Genomic DNA, 23317 nt, shown 5'->3' with positions numbered 1-23317 from the left:
AAATGCAAAGAGTCTGGAAATAAGTAGCCTGCTAGGGATTCCCCTAATGTGTGGAAAATCTCTGGCTAGTGTAGAGCCAGCATAGCTTGCTGCACCCATTTCATCCCAGTCCCTCTGATCGTTTGGAACAGCCCTAAGGTTACTTTTAGTTGTGCTGGAAGTCAAAGCAAACCAATCGCTGGCCAGCCTCCAGGTCAGAGGATGGCAGAAAGGTGGTGAAAATCTACCTTGCTTCCCCCAATTCCCAGCCCTGCCAAACTCTGCTCCAGGGCATCTGTGGAAGGAGTCCACTAACACCATTGCTATCAATGAAATGGATTTACTTCTGTAAAACAACTCTGTTTATGACTTTATAAACAGAAACACACAAATAATGACACAATCTCTAAACCAGTCTCTTTTCTCTCATAGCACTGGTATTCTGTTTCTTTCATTTGAATATGTGTGGGTAAGAAACATATATATAATAAAGGGTTTCAACAGTAGGGAGCTACTTTCATGTTTGCTGGTACACTATGCTGAATATTTTGTGCATCTCAAAATGAACTTTTACATGTTTTATCTGTTTCTAGGTGCATCTCCTTTACACATTTGAAATTGAGTTAGAAATAAAAACTTCATCATACACATTAAAATAGTTTTTAGGTTAGTAGAATAAAAGTCCTTCATTGAAGACAAACTCCTTGCAGAATTCAAGGAATGTGGGTCTGTGTCCAAGCAACTTGACTGATGCACCAAAAATAAAATAACACACAAAAAATGAAGCCTGAACAGTTCAGATTATCAAAAACTTAAGGACGTTTCTGAGTTTTTAATTCTTGCCTGATTTTTAAGAGAATCAATTTGATATGACTTATCATATGAGAACTATGATAGTTCTGCTCTAATATTTTGCAGTTGTGTGGATGTAGTGAGACTGTAGCCTTTAGTTCCATAGTCTTAAATTCCATTCCTTGCAGCTTTTTTAAAAAATAAATTATTTTTAGTGAGTCGTGTGCACCTGAAAGATGCTAGATGATCAGCCCTAGAGACTGCAGATGTTTCTTTATCCCCATTCTGTCCCACTAATATTAATTATTATTTATTATGGAAGGGAAGCAAAGGTGACTAAATAAAGGTATGTCTTCACTACCTGCTGGATTGGCGGGCAGCCACTGAGCCAGCGGGGATCGATTTATTGTGTCTAGTCTAGACATGATCAATCGACCCCCGAGCGCTCTCCCATCGGTTCTCCAGTGCCGCAAGAGGCTTAGGCAGAGTCGATGGGGGAGCAGTGGCATTTGACTCACCGCGGTGAAGACACCACGGTAAGTCAATCTAAGTACATTGATTTCAGCTATGTTATTCATGTAGCTGAAGTTGCGTAACTTAGATCGATTCCCCTCCATCCCCCCCCAGTGTAGACCAGGCTAAGCCACTTTTACTTCTCCAGTGATGCTGGGGACAGACAGGGAATCAGCCCCCCATCCAAGCTGGAACAGCCATACAGTTGCTCTGACTTACAGCACTGGCAGAATCCCTTAGGATTCCACCACCCATGACTGTCAGAATGCATTGTGTTCCAGCTCTCTCCCCTTGTGCCCCTCACATGCCCCTCCTTGCTCTGGAACACCCTTGATGTGGATAGGGAGATTATAAGTGACATAAAGTGGGCTACATTGGCTTTATACAGCTGAGCAGCATTCCCCTGCTCTGCATGATTAAAGTAGTTTTAAGTCTGTAATATGCACCAGTGGAGCAATGCAAAGTGGGCTTAGCTAGGGGTTGAGGATATGTCTCTGTGGGAAGAACAATATCAGTAATGGAGAATGGTGAAGAGGGGCAGCTAAGTGTTTTAGCAGCGGGTCTTTATGTGCCAAGATCAGAGAACAGCACTGTTTAAATGTTGATAAATGACTGCATGCTGTACTATAGATGGAAGCAGAATTTCATTTTGGCAGTGACGTTGACAAGTGTACAGATCACCTCAGTACAAGTATTTTAGATGGAAATTTTCCACAATGGGAAAAGAATCCTGCAGGCACTACACACAGAGAACTAAGTTTGCTGACAGTATACCCCTTAAACACCTATAGCTGCCTGTGCTACATTTCAGGTGGCAATCACAGGTTTTGAGAAGCAGATTTTCAGAAAGTGAGGTCACTGGATGACTTGCCATGTCTGTAGCTAAAGCGAAAGACTAAAATACACAGAAGAAAATGCTTATTCCCTTTTATGGGGAAACATGTAGGAATGACTTATTATTTCAAAGGAGAATGAATAAACATAGACTCTCTTTATGCATAACATAGCACATGAATAGATCAGTCTCTAAACTATATACTTTTCTATTTGTTGTTACTGACAAAGATGTGTTATCACACTCTCTATAATTTATATGTCAGATCGGGCAAAATCATATTCTTATCTTCTAATTGTCTCCTTGCTTTGTGTTGTTTTCAAAGCATACTAAGCAAGAATTCAGTACATCTCAAAGCACTCCCAAACCCTACTGTGTCTTCAGAAATCAAGCATTAACACTTTTGTACAATAACTTTATGCTGGAAGAGCATTCTGGCTCTTATACTGAATGTGACAGATATTGCAACCCCCACGTAATGCCTTTGGGGACCATAGTATTACAGTTATGAATAGTTTATGTATGATTGTGTTCTACTCCATGGAGTATGGTTACCACAGCTCCTCTAAAAAGAAAAGGAGTACTTGTGGCACCTTAGAGACTAACAAATTTATTTGAGCATAAGCTTTCGTGAGCTACAGCTCACTTCATCGGATGCATACTGTGGAAACTGCAGAAGACATTATATACACAGAGACCATGAAACAATACCTCCTCCCACCCCACTCTCCTGCTGGTAATAGCTTATCTAAAGTGATCACTCTCCTTACAATGACAGGTTTCAGAGTAACAGCCGTGTTAGTCTGTATTCGCAAAAAGAAAAGGAGTCCTTGTGGCACCTTAGAGACTAACCAATTTAAGGACTCCTTTTCTTTTCTCCTTACAATGTGTATGATAATCAAGTTGGGCCATTTCCAGCACAAATCCAGATTTTCTCACCCTCCCCCCCCCCACCACAAACTCACTCTCCTGCTGGTAATAGCTCCTCTGGGAGCTAAAACAGTAGAGGGTGATTACCTTAGAGATTGTAAATAACTTCAGAGATGTTTCACCCCCTGGGGTGGTTTACATAGACTGGTTCAGGATGCATTTCCCAGAGACTAAGAAACAAAGAAAGGGCTTTTGGTATGAAAAGATAAACTTGAACTAAATCATGACCTTCTTCCTGATCCAGCAAACAGACAGGCCCTTCTGTCCAAGGGGAGACCCTCCCAAACATTGTAGAAGGGTCGGAAAGACTTTGGTCTACTAGGACTGCAAAAGACTGATAGGTGGGTGACTCCTGGTATGTTTGTGTGTGTTTAAATCTGTTTATTTTTATTGTGTTTTTTCTGTAATACTTTTACCTTAAGCATAAATGTGTTTGTTTAGAATGAGTTGCCTGGTAACTTGTAACTGCTGGCAATACACACTTCATAGCCCTTGGAGAGAAGGCAACACACAGGCACTGGCCATTGGCAGGCTGGTTTGCTGGTCAGTATAAGGCAGGGAGCTGTGCAGTCTTTAAACCCCTGGTCAGAAGGGAGTGGGATATGGGCCCCTGCCCAGAGATAGGCGACAGCCCTAGTCCCAAGACCTGACTAGGGTACTCCTGGAGTAGACCATGAAGGATGAATATAGGTGCAGTTACCCTGAAACTGTGACACTGAACACGCAAATATCCTGCTTTGCCACAAGTAGCTTTTGAACTTGAATAGGGTTTACTTGTTCATAGATCATTACTTAGAATCCTTTCCAAGCTCACAGCTATTAGTGCTGTCATCTGAGCTCTGGGAACAAACTGAAAAGCCTCGGTGTGAGCTGAGATGCACAGTTCTTTCCTGTATGCTTTGCAAGCCAGAGTTTTGGAAGGCTTTTTCCACTTTTAGCCTTCACATCTTTGTTGTGTTTGGCTTTTATATCCACTTGTCACCTTAAAAATGAAAATAGCATGTTCATGATAGTACAAATAGTATATTCATGGAAATATGCAGTGATAATCTCATTCCCTACCCCCTAGCAGTTCCATTTGTACTTGTTGTGGAAAAGGGTATTCTAATCTCTGTTTGGATAGCATGCTTCTCAGCCACTAATGTCTTACCACTGTGACTGCAGGAAGATAATCTCCTGTACTAGCTACATTGTCTCTTATCTATGGGCTAAATCATAGCTTTGTGACAAGCCGGAACCAGAATCTGCCTCCGGGATTTCTCCTTGCTTTGTGTATGGGAAAATGCAATGTATGCTCTCCTACCTGGTGTAGGTAGTGTGATCAGTTTATACCCCATTGTTCCTGTGTGGCTGTGCAAGCTGGGCCATGCTTTAGCTCTAAATTTCCACAGTGCCCAGAACCATGGTGACCCATTCTCAATTGGGACCTTTGTGGGGAGCTACTATAATATAAATGTTATTACTATCAGTGCTACTTCTACTAATAATAATCTGAGATGTGGGATAGCATGTGTTCCAACTGACGTACACAACACACTGAGAGGCCTTTTGATTTAGAGGCAGATTGTAAGGAACATTTCATATTAGAGAGTGAAACATCCATAGGAGACCTGTGACACTCCCTCTGTGTTTGTGTGTTGTCTATGATTATTTACAATGTCACTATATTTCTTTTGTAGTACTAACTTGATAGTCCACTCAAACACATATATATAAATAAAGCAAACCAGCTAATACAAACAACCACAATCATGTTATCATATATGTTCTGATATATCACCCTGGATTTGGCTCAGCCAAAAACAAAACAAAACAAAAAAAAAACAACCATAGGTCACTGTGAAGACCTGACACTGTAGTAGCCTTCAGAGGGATATTTCCCCTAGATTCTAAAATCAGCAAAATTTGTGAAAAAGAATTTTTAAAAATCATTATTTGTACAGTGGGAAGAAAACTGAAGGAAAAAAATATAGAGAAGATAAAAGAATATCAATATTTTCATGTATTTTTCAGTTTGTTCTGTGCAATAATCCAAAATATTTAAACAACTTAAATATAAGTGAAGGCTCCTATTTCTTATCAGATGACAGACTGGAAACATATGTGCAGATATCGTAGGAACATAGGAATTTCCATAGCGGACCAGACCCAATGTCAAACTAGTCCAGTGTCCTGTCTCTGGCAGTAGCCAGTGCCAGATGCTTCTCAAGCAAGTGTAAGAACCTCAGAGTAGACAGATGTGAGATAATCTGCCCCCACATTAGGTCTCAACCTGGTCTAATAGCTAGAGATTGGCTTAAATTTAGAAGCATTAGATTCCTTCCAAAATTTGTTAGTGTTTACTATGACAACTCTGGATATATTTGTTACCCGTATAACTGTCTACTCCCTTTTTGAATCACATTACGTTTTATGCCTCAATGATTTCCTTTGGTGATGAATTCCACAGTCGAATTGTGAGTTGTGTGAAAAAGTATTTCCTTTTATCAGTTTTGAATTTGCTACCTTTTAATTGTTCTTGTATTATGAGAGACAGCTCAGAAATTCCTGACCTATGTTTTCCATACTGTTCATTATTTTATTATTTTTTTCATGTCCCTGCTTATTTGATTCCTTCCAATCCTTTGGACTAGTGGCTTTTTTTAATAAGATTACATACTTTTGTTAGCAACACTCAGCAACTTCATACCTTAGCACCTTCAGAACTCTTGGGAATATGACACATGGGCCTGGTAACTTACTACTTTTAAATTAGTCATTTGTTTCAGTGCCTCTTCCTCCAACACCTGAATCTCTGAGAGTATTTCATCTTTATTATCAGAAGAAAGCAAGTGTTGGGTAAGTTTCTCCTTGCATCCTTGGTAGTGAAGACTGATGCAAAGTTATCTTTTAGCTTTTTAGCAATGTTCTTATTTTACTTAATTGCTTCCTTTAACCCCCTGATAACAAAGCAGATCTGTTGTTTCTGTCCCAGGCTTCCTGCTTCTGATGTACGTAAAGAATCACTTGTTCATTTTACACCATTAATTTGCTCAGTCCATTCTGGCCCTTCTAATTTCCCTCCTACTTATTGCCTGCTGTAATTTATGCTCCTATTTATTGGCTTCACTAGGGTCAGATTTCCAAATTTTGAAGGATTTCTGTTTAGGTCAAATAGCCTCTTGAATCTTCCCATTTAGACACATTGGCTTATTTCTGATTTTCCTAGTTCCCTTTTTCCACAGCTGTAGACATGCCTTCCAAGACTATTATAAAACAAATTAGGGAAGTTCATGTTGTTTCCCTTTCTGCGTGCACCACTTTATTATAATTATGTGAAATTCATGAATCATACACAAAGCCCAAACATTTGGATTTTCTGCACACATTACCTGAGGAGTATAGAGTATCTGTTCCTTCAGGCTGCATATTGTAAAGCTATTTTATGAGCAGGGCCAGTCACCACTACCTCAGCCCACACTCCCAAACTCTGCATCAACCTGTTTGGAACTGCAGTGGAGTCCCCCTAAATAGCACACAAGAACTGCAGAGGCGTGCATGGGTATCTGCTCAACCCACAGTCTTCCAGCCTTCATCACAAGTTTATGTGCAGCTGAAAATATTGTATTGGCCTTCTGGAATGAGATGATTTACACCCTGTATGAATATCTCTCAATCCTACTTGATTACAAAGTAGGCCACTCATTTTAAACTCCTGTTTCCCCCTTTCCATAGAAACCTGCTGCTATATGTGAGATGTTGCCATCAGAAATTGAAACGGAGGACAGGCAACTACACATGTTAATAATTGTGCTTCATCTCCAGTCTCCTGTGCTACAATATTTGATGCTTCTCATTCCTGAGTCTTTGTCACAAATTTAAAACCCCTAAATCTCACATTTATTTATCCCTGTTCAAAGTTCTAACCTTTGATATTATGAGGGCTCTCTAAATCTGGGATTCAAGGGCTGTGTGATTCTTCTGCTTGGGTCCTACTAGGGGTCAGGCACTTAGCCCACAATTTTCAAACCTGGGCACCTAAAGTTAGAGAAAATAGGAGCTGTGAGTGCTCCGCACCTTTGAAAACCAGGCTACTGCTGTTTTGATATCCACATATGGACTGAGGAACCTACCCTGAGGAAGGCAAGATGGAAAATGGGGGCTTTAATGCTCTATGCCTAGACCTGTGTTCCAGTGAGATGTTCTGGAAAGGGATTTCAATCTGCCACCTTTTATACAAGGGATGAAACATGCTACTCTTTAAAAAACAATACTGTGGAAAACCCAAGGCCCTGAAAGCACACTCAGGGTTCGCGGTTCTGTTTTTTTTCAACTTACTTTTCTCTCTTTCTAGGGCCTCCTCCTGGGGCATCTGCTCCACCAGGCTTCACCTTCCAAACAAGGAGCAGCTCCAGCGTGTGGCACGCAAACAAATGTCTCATTTTTTCCTTCAGTCACTTAATCAAGGGCTCTCCTGGCACTGCCCTGGGCTGCAGCTGGGGGGACGTTGTGCCCCATGTGGCTCGCTCCTGGGCGCTCCCCTAGCAGAGTGCTGCTGTAAAGCCAGGTCCCTCTCGCCTTTGCCCCCGTTTGAAGCAGGGCAATCAGCGCGCTCCGCTCCCCTGCCCGAGGAGCAGCAAGGGCTGCGCTAGCCGGGGCTCGCCTGCAGCCGCAGCGAGAGATTTTGCGGCCAGCGGCTCCTGGGGGTGCTGGCGCTGCGGGACAGGACCGGAGCTGGAGTGGCGGCGGAGCTGGCTGGCTGCCCGCCCGCCGCCTGCCCCGGGCAAACACCTGGGAGCAGGAGAGAGGCAGAGCGCTGGGTGGGGCGCTGGCTGAGCGCCAGGGTCCAAGCTCCGCGCAGAGGAGGAGGAGGAGGGTCTCCTGAGCGCTCCTGTCTCTGATTAGACAAGAGGCCGTAGGGGACGGGGCGAAATCAACAACAACAAGCCGAGCGCGGCGGCGGCGGCAGCGGCAGTCCGAGAGGCGGCGGGCCAGGGCGCGGGGACAGCCGCGAGCGGCTCGGAGCATGGAGCGCAGCTGCCACCCCCTGCCGCAGCAGGAAGCGGTAGAAGCCTGGCTGGATGATCACTGGGACTTCACCCGCTCTTACTTTGTTCGGAAAGCTACCCGGTAAGAGCAGCGGGGGGCGAGGCGAGGGGGCAGAGCCCCCTTCCCCGCACCCGAGCCCTCGGATTTCCCCGGCGCTGCTTTTTTTTTTTTTTTTTTTTTTTTTTTTTTAACAAGCACCTTCCCCTCCACCGCTCCCCTCCCCACAGCTGCCAAAACTGAAACCGACACACAGCCGCTCTGTTCCGCTGCCACCCAAGTTCACAGGCAAGCGCTTCCCGGGGTTTTGCTCCGCAGCGGGCTCTGCCTGCCCGGCCTGCCCCCACGCTGAGCCGCGCTGCGCCTGGGTGCTGGGGGGGGAGGGGAGGCTGTGCGGGGTTTGCAGTGTGGTTGGGTGGCTCTCGGCGCCCCCACGCTGCGCGCTGTCCCCGGGCGCTGCGAGGCACTGAGGCAGCGGGGACTTGGCGTGCAGTGCAAGGGCAGATTGACGGTTCTGGGAACCCGAGGCCTGACCTGGGTCTAGGGATCGCTCTGCAAACCCACATCGTTCACTTTGCACAGTAGCCGCGGGGACATCCCCTCCCCCCGCTCCACAGAAATCGGCCGGGGCCCCTGCTTTTTCTTTTCTTTTTTCTTTTTTTTTTTTGTTGGGGGAGGGTGTCACTTGTTAATGGCCACACGAGGCGCGGCTCTCCGGGCTCCGCACGGCGGGCCGGGGTTGACATCTCCGCAGCGGGCGGCGGCCGCGTGTCTGCCGCGCACAGCAGGGCGAGGCGGGAGAGGGGCTGAGCGGGTGGCCGTGCCAAGTGGGTTGAGGCGCCTGAAAGGGCTGGTCGTGAGCTGTCTGGGCGCTGCGTTTGGGGAGCGAGCTGGGGCGGGGGGTGCCTCTCCAGTGAGGGGAGTCTGGCTGGGAGTGGGGAGCCGGGGACGGGACCTGGGGGTGCTTCTGCAGTTGCGGAGGGGGGGGGATAGGGGCTAAAGGGAGTGGCGCTGTGTAGCTGGAGGAAGGGGGGTTGCACCCCAGCATCTGGGGAGGGGAGCAACGACTAGACTCGTGGGGGAGGGGGAGGGGGGTGCGGCCGGAGCCGGGGTTCTGCCGGGTGAGCACGGGCAGCGGTGGGGATGGAAGGGGCTGGGGAGATCCGCAGCAGTTAAGGAAGGCGGTGGGGGGCTGGGTGGTGCTGGGTGGTGTCAGGGAGCTGGTGTCTCCACGTGGACGAGCTCCGCGTGGGGAAGCGTCCGGGGGGGAGACTGATTCGGGGTGTCTCTTGGAGGAGCACAGCCGGGTGCAGGCGATGGAGAGAAGTTCCCAGTGAGGCGTAGACACTTAGGGAGCCCTCGGCAGGGATATTCCCCGCCAGGGGGCAGCGCTGCACACCGCAAGAAGAAGCTTGGGGACAGCGCCAGTGCTAAGAAGTTTTCCTATGAACTGTTAGTGGCGGGTGGCTTGGGTTTTATTTATTTATTTATTTATTTTGCAAAGATTGAATGTAGAGATCAGAGGCGCTCGTCTGAGCTGACGCCCCTCTGGCTTGTCATGCTGCCGTTTGGAGATAAGACGAGGTATATCTGCTTATCATTGTCACTGACACCTCAGCGGTGGGATTGCTGGTTGAAAGGGAGTAAATGCAACTATTTTTAGAAGGGGAGTCGGGTTTCCATTTTGAATATTTTCCTATAAACAAAGCCGTGGGGATGGAGAGTGCAAGCGGTCTGCAGCTCCCACGGCATATCGGAGTGCAGGGCTGGTTAGTAAGTTGTGTAATTCGGTCCTTTGAGTGCACGCACCATCTCTGCGGATTCACTCTTGTTCCTGAGCTGCTTGCACCATCTGCTATCGCTGCTGATTTACTTGCCTCCCAAGTCACTTAACAGGGATGGATGGGTTCTGAATGAGTTTTGCTGCTGCCCCTCTCTGCATGGGATGGGGCGGTAAGAAGCGAGATCCCCATTAATTATTGACTTGCAGCGAGCAAGAAGGCTTCAGGGGTCAGTCACCTGCTTCTCTGTGACCATCTGTGCAAGGTCCCTTCTCCCCTCCTGCTGCTTTCATATCAGACAGGCTGTCAGATTCATCTCTCTGGAAAACAGCAATCCAAATATGCTATCTTTAAAAAAACCAAACCCTAAAAATAAGTTAAATAGCTTTAAGAAAAGTAAGAGCTGGATGGGGATAACTGGCATGTGTGGTTAACCTTTATATTTTTATGGAATACTGGTGTATGGTATATGAGTGAAGGATAGTTTGTTTATCCATGGAAAATGGGGTGGTAGCATTTTAACCAGCTTTGAGAAGTAGCATTTAATCAGGTCAGCTTGCCACACTTCCATTGGAAACTGGAAGTAGCACTGAACAAATACAAATGCTAATTAATAATAACCATTATGTCGATTTGTTTTCCCCATGGAGTAGGTTGGCTGGTCTTTTTTTAACATGCAGAAACAGTTGTATTTTTGTAAAGGTCTGAAAAGGCAGGGGTTCACAAAATACAAATTAATCAGGTACCTTTGACTAACTGAAATACCTTTACATTTTTATAAGATTTCTACAGAAAACTGTCAGCTTCAAATGCTTGTTTGGCAACTATCCTGTTGTTTTTTTTATAGCGATGGAGATGTCACATTATTTTCAGAACTGTCTACCAGTCTGACTTAAGTGTAGCAGCTTGTTTATTTTTTCGGTTTTGAACTTACTTTATAAGTAGGCATCTATAACAAAGAAAAGGCAAGTTTTCAATTATTTGATGGCCCGGCTGGTTTTCTTTGTATACTCTCAAATTACACTTCATAAACCTTTAAGAGTTTGAAGCAATCAGTGTATTTAGTAAAAACAACGAGGAGTCAGGTGGCACCTTAAAGACTAACAGATTTATTTGGGCATAAGCTTTCGTGGGTAAAAAAACCCACTTCTTCAGATGCATGGAGTGAAAATTACAGTGTATTTAGTAAAAGATATAATTGTCTACATTGTGGAATTATTCTGGAATATGGCTTGATAGAAAACCCTGAACTTGATTCCATGTTTGTTTGTTTTTTAAATTGCATAATTTGTGCTACAGTAATAATTACATTGAACTGAGGTGATTGCAGTTTACTTTTCATGTTTCAAAAAGAAAAGGAGTACTTGTGGCACCTTAGAGACTAACCAATTTATTTGAGCATGAGCTTTCGTGAGCTACAGCTCACTTCATCGGATGCATACCGTGGAAACTGCTGCAGTTTCCACGGTATGCATCCGATGAAGTGAGCTGTAGCTCACGAAAGCTCATGCTCAAATAAATTGGTTAGTCTCTAAGGTGCCACAAGTACTCCTTTTCTTTTTGCGAATACAGACTAACACGGCTGTTACTCTGAAACTTTTCATGTTTCAATTGCTTAACGTTGTACTTGTTCTGTCTGGTAAATGGGATTTCTCTGAGATAGTTTTTAACTTGTACTTTTAAAATCTAATTTAGTTCTGCACTTTTTAGTTTGTTTCATCAGTTTATATCTATATCTATACACACACCTTGAATCAATTTGGTAACTCATGAAACAGGCACATCACCTGTTAGTCTGAATTCATATTGCTATGTATAATTACCTTTATTTTGCTGAAGAGCTTTTCTGTTACATTTTCAAATATGAATACAAATGAGCAGAAACAGAATTGAGCTCCATCGTTTGTTGCAAGGTTAAGAATCAAAATCAAGAATAAACACTGAGAATAAACACTGAGTGTGTGATTCAAAACCCAGTTAGTGTAACTCTTTCCATTGATTTCAATGGGCTTTGGATCGGGATCTTATTGAGCAAGTATCTTTGCAATATTAAAATCAATTATACAAAATAGTGCTCTCTCACTTCATGGATTAATTTGTGCAATTCCTTACTCATAGAGTAATCCCACTGACTTCAGTAGGAGTACTCACATGATGAAAGAAAGAAAAGATTAGTTTAGGTGGTTTTATCTCAAGTATTTTTTAAATTTAGAGCCACAGTATCATACATATTCTGTAAAATCAGGCGATATTTGTCTCTTTTGTATAGATCACATTGTCATTAATGGATTTCTGTGTATGGTTTATGGAGAGACCACATTTCCTAGAAAGCAACACTTTAAAATAAAATATATATTTCAGTTAATTTATAATTATTTGTAAGCTACACAGCTATGGAAGCTTTGCTAGTCAGTATTCTGGGCCCATGTCAGTATGGGCTGCAAGACTGGACCACTTGTGTGCTAAATTTGCATAGCATTGTTATCATTTTTATAAAAGTTAATTGTATATCAATAGTTTAAACCTTATATCAGTTATGGCTATAAGCTATGATCTAATCCTGCAAGGTGCTGAGCAATCTCCAGTAGGCTGCTCAGCACTTTTCAGGAGGTGCTCAGTGTAGGCCGTATTACTTCTGTTCCACAGTTCCACAATACTGATTAGGTGGATGAATGAATTGTGATGCAATATGTTATATTTTGATATGAAAGTGTACAACCTGGGCCTGATCCTACAAAAACTTATCCAAATTTGAAGCTTTTACCCACATAATCCTTTCCATTGACTACATGGGAATAAGGACTAATCACTTGATAATGGTTTACAGTATCCAGTACCCACAGGTATTTTATTACTTTGTTTTGCACAAGGCACTAGAAATATACAGGAAGTGTATAAATAAATATTAAATGTGAATTTTTATGATAGCTCTGATCAAGATGTAGAACGATGGTTCAAATTTGTCCCTGGCACTCTTAATGAAGTTACACCGGAGCAAATATGGCTCAGTTTATTTAGCCTGTTTAATTTTGGCTTACTCAGATACAAAATTTTTAGTGGTAATAGTTCATACTGTACATCTGTTGGTTTGTTGTACCACTTCTTCACATTCCTGTTTCCTTAGTTCCTACTAAAATTAAGCTATTTATTTTTTTAAGAATTCCCGTACTAAAATTAATCTTCCTTTGTGATGTTTTTTCCCCTTTCAAAATTTTCAAATTTTATTTGTAAGAGTGGCTTTTTCAGAAAGCGGAGGAAATGGTTTTCAAATTAAATTTAATTCTTCTCATTCTGGTACAGCATATGGACTTTGTTTTAGAATCTATCTTTTGATTACCCATACTATTATTGTAGCTTTTTCATAATTGATGTTAAAAATCATTCTTCTAATGTTATTAAGCATGGTGTACTGAATGGTGTACAAGTTTGATTGGTATACTGTATTGGACTAACCTTGCATTCCTTGTACCCACTAACTTCTGTTACAGTTAGGGGTGAGTCTATTATCAGTATCAGTTTACTGATGGTATACTTTTTGTATTACTTTTGGAAAAATGTTATCCAGGCAGTTTGTCACACCACTTTCATCCGCCAAGCTTCACCCTTACTTAAAACTCTCTTCAAGAAACCAGTATACTGTATACAATATTTCTGGTTTCCTTTATTGTTCCTCTTAAAAATACTCATGTGACTTTCTCTTAGTACCTTTCGCGCTCACAGACAAATTCACTGTTCACTGCTGATTCACTCAGCTCAGGGGGAAATTGTGTTCCAGCTATAGGCAACTTCATTGTTCCATAGAGGTATTTTTTTCTGGCTTCCTAAATGTATGGCATGATAGATAAAAAATATTAAGTTAAGCATTGCTTTTGTCCTAATGGAAGTAAGACCCCTTGCTATAGCTATCTTGGGTTATTGTAACACAGGTTGAATATATCAGTGATATGTGAAAGGGCAAGCATAGTTTATTTCTCTTAATGACAGCTCCAAGTATTTCATTTGGGCTGGTTTCTCAGTTCCGAGGTCTTCAGTTTCCATGTTCAGGGAGATATTGGAAAATGCCTTTCCTCTTGAGCCATCTGTTTGGTGTTTTAGCTTTGTAAGCTTATGTTAGTTATAAACCTTGGGTGTTGTCTCATAGTTTTATTCATAGTAATATGCCTATGCTTAGTTTGTTTCTATATAAGAGGAAGTTTATGCATTTTTATAATAAGTGTACAGAAGTTCAGACTGTCAAACAGATTCTGAATATGTGTTTTGGAGAGTTATTTTTGAATGATCAGATTTGAAAATACTTTGGTAATCCCCTGCGAAAAAAATGAATCCTAAAAATATAGAACATTTTTACAGGACTGAGTCAAATCAATCCCTGGTGTAACCTTGTTGACATTAGTCATGTTACACCATTCTGACCATAGTATATTTTTTCCCGTTTGCACATTTTGTTCACGTTGTATGTATTCACAGAGTTTTGCCTGAGAAAGGAGTGGAGGAGGATAGGGGTCTTTTCTGTAAAAAACATGAAAAGTGTTTCTTTTAAAAACTAGTTTGCTTAAAATCCTTTTCCTCTAAGTAGTCCACACATTCTTAAACACTTTTCTCAGGAACCTCAGCTCCCCAAAGAAATGTATACACTGTGCATTAAGACCACTGCAAAAATTTAAGACCCAAATCCATGCTTAGGCATGTGTGGAAAGTTACTCATATGAGTCAAGTTACACATATAGGCAAGTAAGTTACACTTATGCCTAGTTATTTGAAAGAAAGGGGTCTGAAAAGCAGAAGATCAATGCAGCTGCAAAACTTCCTATGAATTCAGAGAAAGCAGGGTCAACAGACTACCCTCCCCCCCACCTTTTATACAAAATGAGGGGGGAGAGGGAGAGAGCATGATTAAGCAGTGCAGGTGCAGGCAGTTTCCTCTTGGACTTTGCTGGGAGCTTTGTGTGCATCAGGGCGAGAGGATTAGACCCTAACTTTTTGGTACAAGAAAATAAAGTGTGGGGAGGGGAGTATAAATTCCATTTGAAGGAGGTGGGAAGGTGTGATGGATAGTCAGAGAATCTTTACCATTGGGTTAGTATTTCGTAGCCATAGGAATTCACAAAAGTTTTGACTACTGGCTTCTATTGAAGAATCCTCCCAGATTGCAGCTACTGATCGTGAATGAAGTTCACCCCCTGTGCAGCAGGCTAGCACAAGGGCTATATACTACTTAAATCTCACGTAGGTCTGACTTTGAGGCTTAAGTGGGATTTAAGTGGGGCATAGACATTGTGCTGGCCTTCTGAACAGGGGTGAAATTTAAACTGTTGCTCAGAATGTCTTCAGGCCAAAGAGTGCATGTTCATGTTTTCATAGTGTATTTGCATGTTTTTGAATGTTTGTCTAAAGGTGAATTGTGTGGAGAATGTAAGATCCAGGTCAAGTACTGCAAACAATGCTGCTCAACCTCCTACAGTGTTTCCTGAATCAGACTAATACTGTGCAATCTATTTTCATTTTGAACATTATATTAAAGAAAAGGTATTTTGCTTTGTCAGAGACAAATATAATTACCAAAGTCACACAATGTAAGTCTCCCTCTTCTTTACTGTCCAAGAAACATAAATAAATTTACATGGAATAATTTGTGATTTATATGAATTGCTCAAAAAACAGCATTAGCTGCAAAAGACTCTATTTACAGGGTGCCAGAAAAAACCCTTGTTCAAATGGCCCTTGTGAGTAATTCAATGGTTGTCATTTCACATTAGGCCTGACACCAACCACAAAATATATTTACTTAGTAAAAAAATATATTTTCCCATTTATTTATGTGCTAAGGGTGAATTCACTGCTGTACAGAGGGCCAGCCCAAAGCCTCTGCTCCACTTAAATCCTACTTAAGTCCTATTTTGGGAATTTAAGTGGGACTTTGGTAGTACATAGGGGTGAATTTCACCTTTAGGGCTTAAACCTTTTTCCACTAGACTCAATGGCAAAACTGCTATTGACCTCATAGGAGAGTGAATGGGGCTGTAGTTATTCTGAGGCTGGGACAAGAAACAAACATATTATCAGGAAAAATAAAAGATCCCGTTTTATTATTTAAAACCTTGACCTTTGTATCGCTGTAATTTTGCTGTGCCTTTTTTGTATTGTGAATGGAAAATCCCTTCTAGGGCCAGCGTTTTTGAGGGGGAAAAAAAAAGTTAGGCCTACAGTTTAGTTGTAAAAGTTGACTTGTAAATAGCCAAGAATAATAAATTATCATAAGGACATGCACTTTTTGGTATCCTCACTTCAACCAACTAATCAAATTGTATGTCCTATTTAAGAAAAAAAACACCAGCATCAGGCAAGATTTAAATTGTATAACACTGAAAAATCATTAATTTCAGCTCTAACAAGAATACTGTATCTGAATCAGGAGCCAGAGTTCTTAATTTACATTTATACTTGGCAAAGAACATGTTTAATTTGAAGACCATGAGTTGTCCCATTCACTACTCACATGTTTAAAGTTAAGCATGTGCATAGGAACTTTGTTGAGCTGGGCCCATAAATGGACACTACAATCTTTAAAATCAAACTTCTATCTTAAAAAAAAAAGTTTGCTTACTGTTGTTACAAATAACACATCAAGGGATTAGAACAAAATAACTTTCTATGTGATTTCAGTTATGTGCATTTGACAGCACTTTGTATATTGTTGTTTTTCATTATTTCCACTATGTAGTCATACAATTTCTCCTACTTGTTTAGGTCTTCACAAAGCAAGAGGGGAGAGGAAAACATTTTTAAAATGTCTGAAAATGGGAAAACCTCAACTCTTGGCAAGGGAACACGGGGCAGGTTTAGAACCAGAAACTACCTTAAACTGTTTTGTTAAAAATCAGCTAGATTTCAAGTTGATGGTGATCCTTGAAATGATTTCCACATCTAATTTACATCAAAAAACTGAAAAGAAAATTGTTGCCGTCTAGTGGTTATTCTGAGAAAAGCACATCGATAAAGACTAATTATTGGGCCTATCTTGAAAAACTGTTGACTTCAACAGCAGTAGGATCAGGCCCTAAGAATTAATGCAACTGAATGTTGGCATTCTATACTAGATGAATTCAGTCATGAGTGCCTTTCTTCCAAGGATCTCAAAGTTCTTTACAGATCCCCTGGCTGGGATGATTTAATTGGGGATTGGTCCTGCTTTTGAGCAGGGGGTTGGACTAGATGACCTCCTGAGGTCCCTTCCAACCCCGATATTCTATGATTCTATGTTAAGGCAATTACTTTGTGACCCTTATTGACGCAGGTAGTATCACCGCTAATGTGAGGAAGGCGATTCTAATTTCTCCTTAACTCAATAAATATCACCATAGGGTTTTTTTGGGGTAGTTAAGGATAATATCTGTTTTGCAGATGGGTAAAATGAAATGCACAGTGGTGAAGTCACTTATCTAAGGTCACACAGTGAATTAGTTGCATAAGAGCAGTTAGTGGGGAGCAGTATTGTCTGTGGGATTGAATACTTGACCAGGAGTCAGGAGAGCTCAGCTCTACTCCCAGATCTCCCCCTGGCCTGCTGTGTGACCTGGGGCAAGTCACTTCTCCTCTGTGCCTCTGTTTCCCCTTCCACCCACTTTCTGTCCTTGTCTATTTAACTTGTAAGCTCTTTGGCACAGGGACTGTTTCTCATTGTACAACACCTAACACAACAGGGCCCTTATTTCAGATGAGATCTCTAGGTGCTGCTGTAATACAAATAATAAATAACGAGAGCTGGGGTTATGTAGCTCTGTACAAGGGAACATCCTTATACAGAAGGATATGTTTTCCCCCAAATAGTTTATTCTCCATTTTCAAAAGTAATAACCCTCATTCCCCCTCAACCCCACCCCCACCCCCACTCCAAAAAAAAATCCTCTCAAAATGTTTTCTGCTGGAAGATGTCACCTGGCAAATTCGGTTCTCACCATACTCTGACATTCAACATCTTATAATGAGAGGGAGGTGTGGATGTGACAAAATGCAAATGACTTTAAAAATAGCCATCACCTACTCCCATTCATGAACTCTGGCCTCAATTATGGTTGCCACAGTGCAGGCTCACTGGAAGAAAAGGATTCAGGAAGTCAGTAAGGAGCAAGTGCGGCTGTAGCTGCACACCAAGCAATGTTTAAAGGGCTACGCTGGGGTGAGAGCATGTTACAGTATTGAAAGGGTCTCTAGTGAGCAGGCTTCTTGCAGCACCTGGATATTAGTATTTGCTCCTGTTTTATACAGACCTAATCTCTACTGTCACTGCTGCAACTGCTCCCTCATGGCAGTTTTCTGGCCCTAAGGTTCTTAGGGCCAAATTCTGCAAATATCTATGCCCATTGAAGACTACTTGTGTGAATTAGGAGTGTTTGCAAGATTGACCCTTAATTTAGTCCTTTTCACATCACATTTGTCTCATAAATAGTGCTTTCTCATTTATTTCCACTAATCTCTCTTGTAGTTCAATAGGTGTCTGGTACTGATAGACCTTACTTATATGGCTTATTGTATACTGAGAAAATAAGTGTTACACTTGTCAAACATGGTTAAATGGAAAATGGTACTGAAAAAGCAAAAACAAGTCCTCTGATTGATTTTTAAAATAGATTAAAACAACTATGTTTTGCATTTCATCCAAAATAAAATATTAGTTCTTCAACCCATGCATATAGCTGTGTGAGAAAACGGAGATGAATAATTTCCTTATAAGAAGTGTTACTCAGAACAGGTCAATAAAATTGTTGTTATTCCAGCTGAATTTAAACAACTTTACTGTTGCTTAAATTCTGCAAATGCCTAATCAGTTTAAAGTATAAGAATATATTTTAGGAGAGTTATAGCCATAGGATTTTTCTCTCTTCTTAATCTACACAATTTTGTAAAAAACCCACATACTAACCTGCTAGCAGGTTACTGGACCACCATCAAAGAGACATTTGGGGGGAAAACATAAAGTCTAATAGTGCAAACTCTCTTTCCAATAAGGAGAAGGTCCTTATTCAAAGGCAATGTGACTACTTGGATGAGAAAAGTCTTACACAGTCAGGTTCTAAATCCCACCACCACCCCTGTGAGGCAGGAAGATAAGTTTTGAAATCCCTACTTTATAGATGGACAGGATGAAATGGAAAGATTGAATCACTCTAGGGCCATGGAGTCAGAGCTGGATTTAGAGGCTTTTGTTGTTCGTTTGTTTGTTTGTTGTTATTACATTGGTAAACCTGTGCTATGGCACTTTACAAACAAAGTGGCAGGGCTTTTCTCTGAAAAACCAAGTCCATGCTGTAACCAGTACACTGTGCACCTGGTTCTCCACTGCCTTTACATTTTATACGGCCATTTACACCTGTGCAAATTGAATGTGAAACACTACCAGGTCAGAATGATAGCATTTTACTCTTCCTTTCATCACATGTAAATGATCACACAGATGCAAGGCAGTAGAGAATCAGGCTCAGTGTGCCTCCTCTAATAAACTGGTTTCAGAGTAGCAGTTAGTCTGTATTCGCAAAAAGAAAAGGAGTACTTGTGGCACCTTAGAGACTAACAAATGTATTTGAGCATAAGCTTTCATGAGCTGCAGCTCACTTCATTGGATCATTTTATTATTTCCTCTAACAAACTGTGGTCATTCAGCAGGTGGGTACAAATGTATCATAGACTTACAAATGATAAGTATGTGAGTACATTTGGCTGATTAATGAGCAGGTTAGGAAGGCTATTCCATCTTGTTCTTTGCTTGTATAAATGCATTTACATCTGATTTTACAGTATTTTATGAGTCAGGTTCCACACAATCTGAGAGTGGCTTAAAAATCATGAGTTTTTAACATAATAATAAATGGGTTTTTAGTTGCCTTCTAGTTTCCGAGCCTTTAGGGTGCACTCAGATCACATTTTCAAACTTTCTTTGCAACCAGAAGGACTAGAAGCTTATTTTTGTTAATGAAAGCAGAGGTTTTCAGCTAATTGCTTATCTCCAGAGCTAAGACTTAAAGAAAAACACCGAATATCGCAAGTCTCATGCTGAAATCACAAGAGTCGGGAACACTGATTTTAATCCAGGGATGTTCAGAGTCTTCTTATACAACTATTTTTTAATAATCATCTGTTTATTTCCTCAGGGGATATTTTTGGCCATTTCCATAATTTTTTTCCCTCTAAAAGATTTCCCTTCCCTCCTTTGATCAAGAGAATGATTAGATGTTGGCTTCTTATTATGTCCCTTACTCAAACAGCTTGCAGTGTGAGTTTGCTGACATGCCTCTTGAAAAGTATGAGTTCATGTATTTCTTTTTTACAAAGTCTCCCCTCCCACATTTTAACATCATCTGTGGGAGCTCAGCATATTAAGAGCTGTAAAGAAGTCCTTGTTAAAATCAGAGTTATGATAATATATTAATCATTCTTCCTATTGATGTAGTTTTTCATATGAAAGTATCATTTCATAAGCCATTTGGGTGAAACCAGATCTCTTGTTCAAAGAGAAATTATGATGACACTGTAATGAAGACAGATAATTGAGAATACTTATTAGTATATTAAATAAACCCTGAATTTAATTCCTAATATTTTTTTAAATAATTAACCCTCTCTTTCACAGCAACAGTGGAATCATTTATTGCTCATTCTATTGCATTTTATTATCTGACATCATTTTCCAGTAATCAGACTGGTTTAATATTCATGGGTGCTTTGTAATAGATGTTGATGTACACAGTAATAGTAATTATTATTATTATTTATTATTTCATACACAAGTGTGCTAGGCACTTCACAGAAGAACTGGAAACATATGGGATGAAATCCTGTCCCCACTGAACTCAGTGACAACACTCCCATTGATTTTAATGGGGCCAGCATTTCATCCAATTTACCTACCCAAAAGAGCATGCAGTCTAAGGCCCTGATTCTGCAAAAGACTTACAATTGTGCTTAACTGTATGGCCTGTTAGTGCCATTAACCTTGACAGGATTATCTCATAGTGTGTGAATAATAAGCACATGTGTAAGTCTTTGTAAGATCAGGACCAAAATACTGTAATTGGGAGTCCAGATAAAGATCAGATTCTGCTTTCCGTTATGGTGTGATTAAGAGCAGAAATTGGTCCAACAGCTCTATTAGATCATTTTAACCAACTACTGCCCCTGAGGGAAAAAAATATTCTCTCATATATGACCCTGAAATCCTTACTGATGTGTAGTCTGCAGTCACATTGCTCCTTTTCTTGGACAAGTATTCAGTACATAGACTCACCATATTTTAAATCTATCCTCATTCAGTGAATCAGTTTTTAACTCCACATCTGTGTAGTTCTTAGTCCCAGTCAGGACTTCAAGTCATATGTCAGTGCTCACACCTTCACAAGGGAAGGCAGATATGCTTCTTTTTGAGGTTATGGCTTACTGTAATATCTATTGTTTAGAAGTATAGTTGAAATAGAAAACTTTAGAGACTAATCAATCTCCTTAGCTTTGTTTTGCCAATCATTTTCAGCAGCCCCCTTACTGCTTTGTATTTTACAATACAACAACCAGGCTGTTTGGGGAGGCACAACCTTCCTGGTCCTCCATACAGTTTCGCAACCCCGCTGTGACCCTTGGGCCAAAAAGTTTGCCCACCCCTGCTCTATCTGGTTGTCATATGTGGGTTGGGAAGGAATTTCCCCCCCCAGGTCCAATTGGCAGTGACTTTGTGTGTGGGAGGGGGTTTGCCTTACATATCCCGATGCTGCAGGTGATCATTTGCCAGGATTATCTGGATAGCTCTCACTTAATTCCCTGCCATTTCCGGGGCCTTGGGCATTGGTACACTTCGGTCTCTCTTATTCCCTCTCAGTGGCACATAATAGTCTAGTCTCCTGTAGGTGGTAATCCTTTGGTCTAATTTGAGTTTCTGGGTTTGGTGTGGGGGTGCTGGGTGGTGGCTTGTGATAGGAAATCAGATGATCTGGTGGTCCTTGTGTCCTTAAACTCTATGACATGACTAAGGATGAAGTATTTGAGATTAGTGTAGTCATAATTTTCAGCTTTTATGCACTGAAAGCTATGTCATGAGTAATAATTTTCTGCCTTATTCAGAGTCATTTATTTGATCAGAAATATTTCTTTTTTATAAGACACATGATATTAGTGCTTAAGTCTCAGTGTTGGCTAGAAATGAACAACATCGAGTTAAAGAGAAGCAGGTGTTTCACTAAATCAGTGGTTCCCAAACTTGTTCCGTCGCTTGTGCTGGGAAAGCCCCTGGTGGGCCGGGCCAGTTTGTTTACCTGCCGCATCCGCAGGTTTGGCCGATCGCGGCTCCCATACTATTTTATGTAGTATTATGTAAAAGGGTTGGTCCCTTTAAATAATTATGATTGCTTGGGGATTGTTAACTCATAGTATTTATTACCTTTCACTTCTGTTTTGCAGAGAAATGGTCAATGCATGGTTTGCTGAGAGAGTTCATACCATCCCAGTCTGCAAGGAAGGAACCAAAAACCACAGTGAAGATTGCTCTTGTCCTGCTCATCAGACTACCCGAGCTGAAAGCCCCAACCCTGGGACACCAGTAAGGAAAATCTCTGCTTCTGAATTTGACAGGCCTCTAAGGCCCATCATTGTCAAGGACTCTGTTGGAACCGTAAGTTTCCTTTCTGGCTCTGGAAAAAAGGAACAGATGCCTCTGCAATCTCCAAGGATTGGGACTGATGCAGGGGATCAGTGCTCAAGACTCTTAGAACTAGTGAAAGATATTTCCACTCACTTGGACGTCACAGCCCTTTGCCACAAAATTTTCTTGCACATCCATGAGCTCATAGCTGCTGATCGTTATTCCCTTTTCCTGGTCTGTGAGGATAGCTCCAATGAGAAGTTTCTTGTCAGCAGGCTGTTCGATGTTGCAGAAGGTTCCACCTTGGAAGAAGCTTCAAACAACTGCATTCGCTTGGAATGGAACAAGGGAATTGTGGGACATGTGGCAGCTTTGGGCCAGCCTTTGAACATCAAAAATGCATATGAGGTAAATATGGAAATTTTGTGTAAGTAAAAAGAGGCCAGATCTTCAGATAGTGTAATACATGCAGTTCATTGGAGCCAGATTGATTTACACTAACTGAGGATCTGGCCTCAAATATCTCTCTCTAAAATATATGCACATTTGGCTACATATGATGTTTGAGGAATGGATGTTTGAAAACAAGTGATGGACATTTGAGAGTAAGGGTCAAGTTTTGATCCTGGCCTTAACCAGGTCTCTATTTTTCCACCCACAATTATTTGCATTTGTATTTCAGGACACTTAGAAATGTATGATTTTGATTGTACCAAGAAATTGGATATTTAAAGTGGGCTAAATTATGGGGGCAAATAATTGTTTGCATTTTTAAAAATAAAAATATAGGCTAATATATGAACATGTACTTCTATATGAATCCTAAGGCTGCATAACTGGGCA

General features: G+C 41.3%; 1 protein-coding gene across 1 annotated transcript in view; it reads left to right on the top strand.

Annotated features, from left to right (window-relative positions):
- The first annotated feature begins 8041 nt into the window (after nucleotides 1-8041).
- Nucleotides 8042-23317, top strand: part of PDE5A (phosphodiesterase 5A) — a 96389-nt gene continuing 81113 nt past the window's right edge. The window contains exons 1-2 of the mRNA XM_077815173.1: nucleotides 8042-8158; nucleotides 22294-22882. Coding sequence (XP_077671299.1) covers nucleotides 8055-8158; nucleotides 22294-22882 — 693 coding nt within the window. The 5' untranslated portion in view covers nucleotides 8042-8054. The remainder of the gene's footprint in view (nucleotides 8159-22293; nucleotides 22883-23317) is intronic.

The sequence above is a fragment of the Eretmochelys imbricata genome, chromosome 4 (genome assembly GCF_965152235.1).
Source record: "Eretmochelys imbricata isolate rEreImb1 chromosome 4, rEreImb1.hap1, whole genome shotgun sequence".
Lineage (NCBI taxonomy): Eukaryota > Metazoa > Chordata > Testudines > Cheloniidae > Eretmochelys > Eretmochelys imbricata.
Note: the sequence above shows the minus strand (reverse complement) of the source record. Positions and strands in the feature narration are given on the sequence as shown.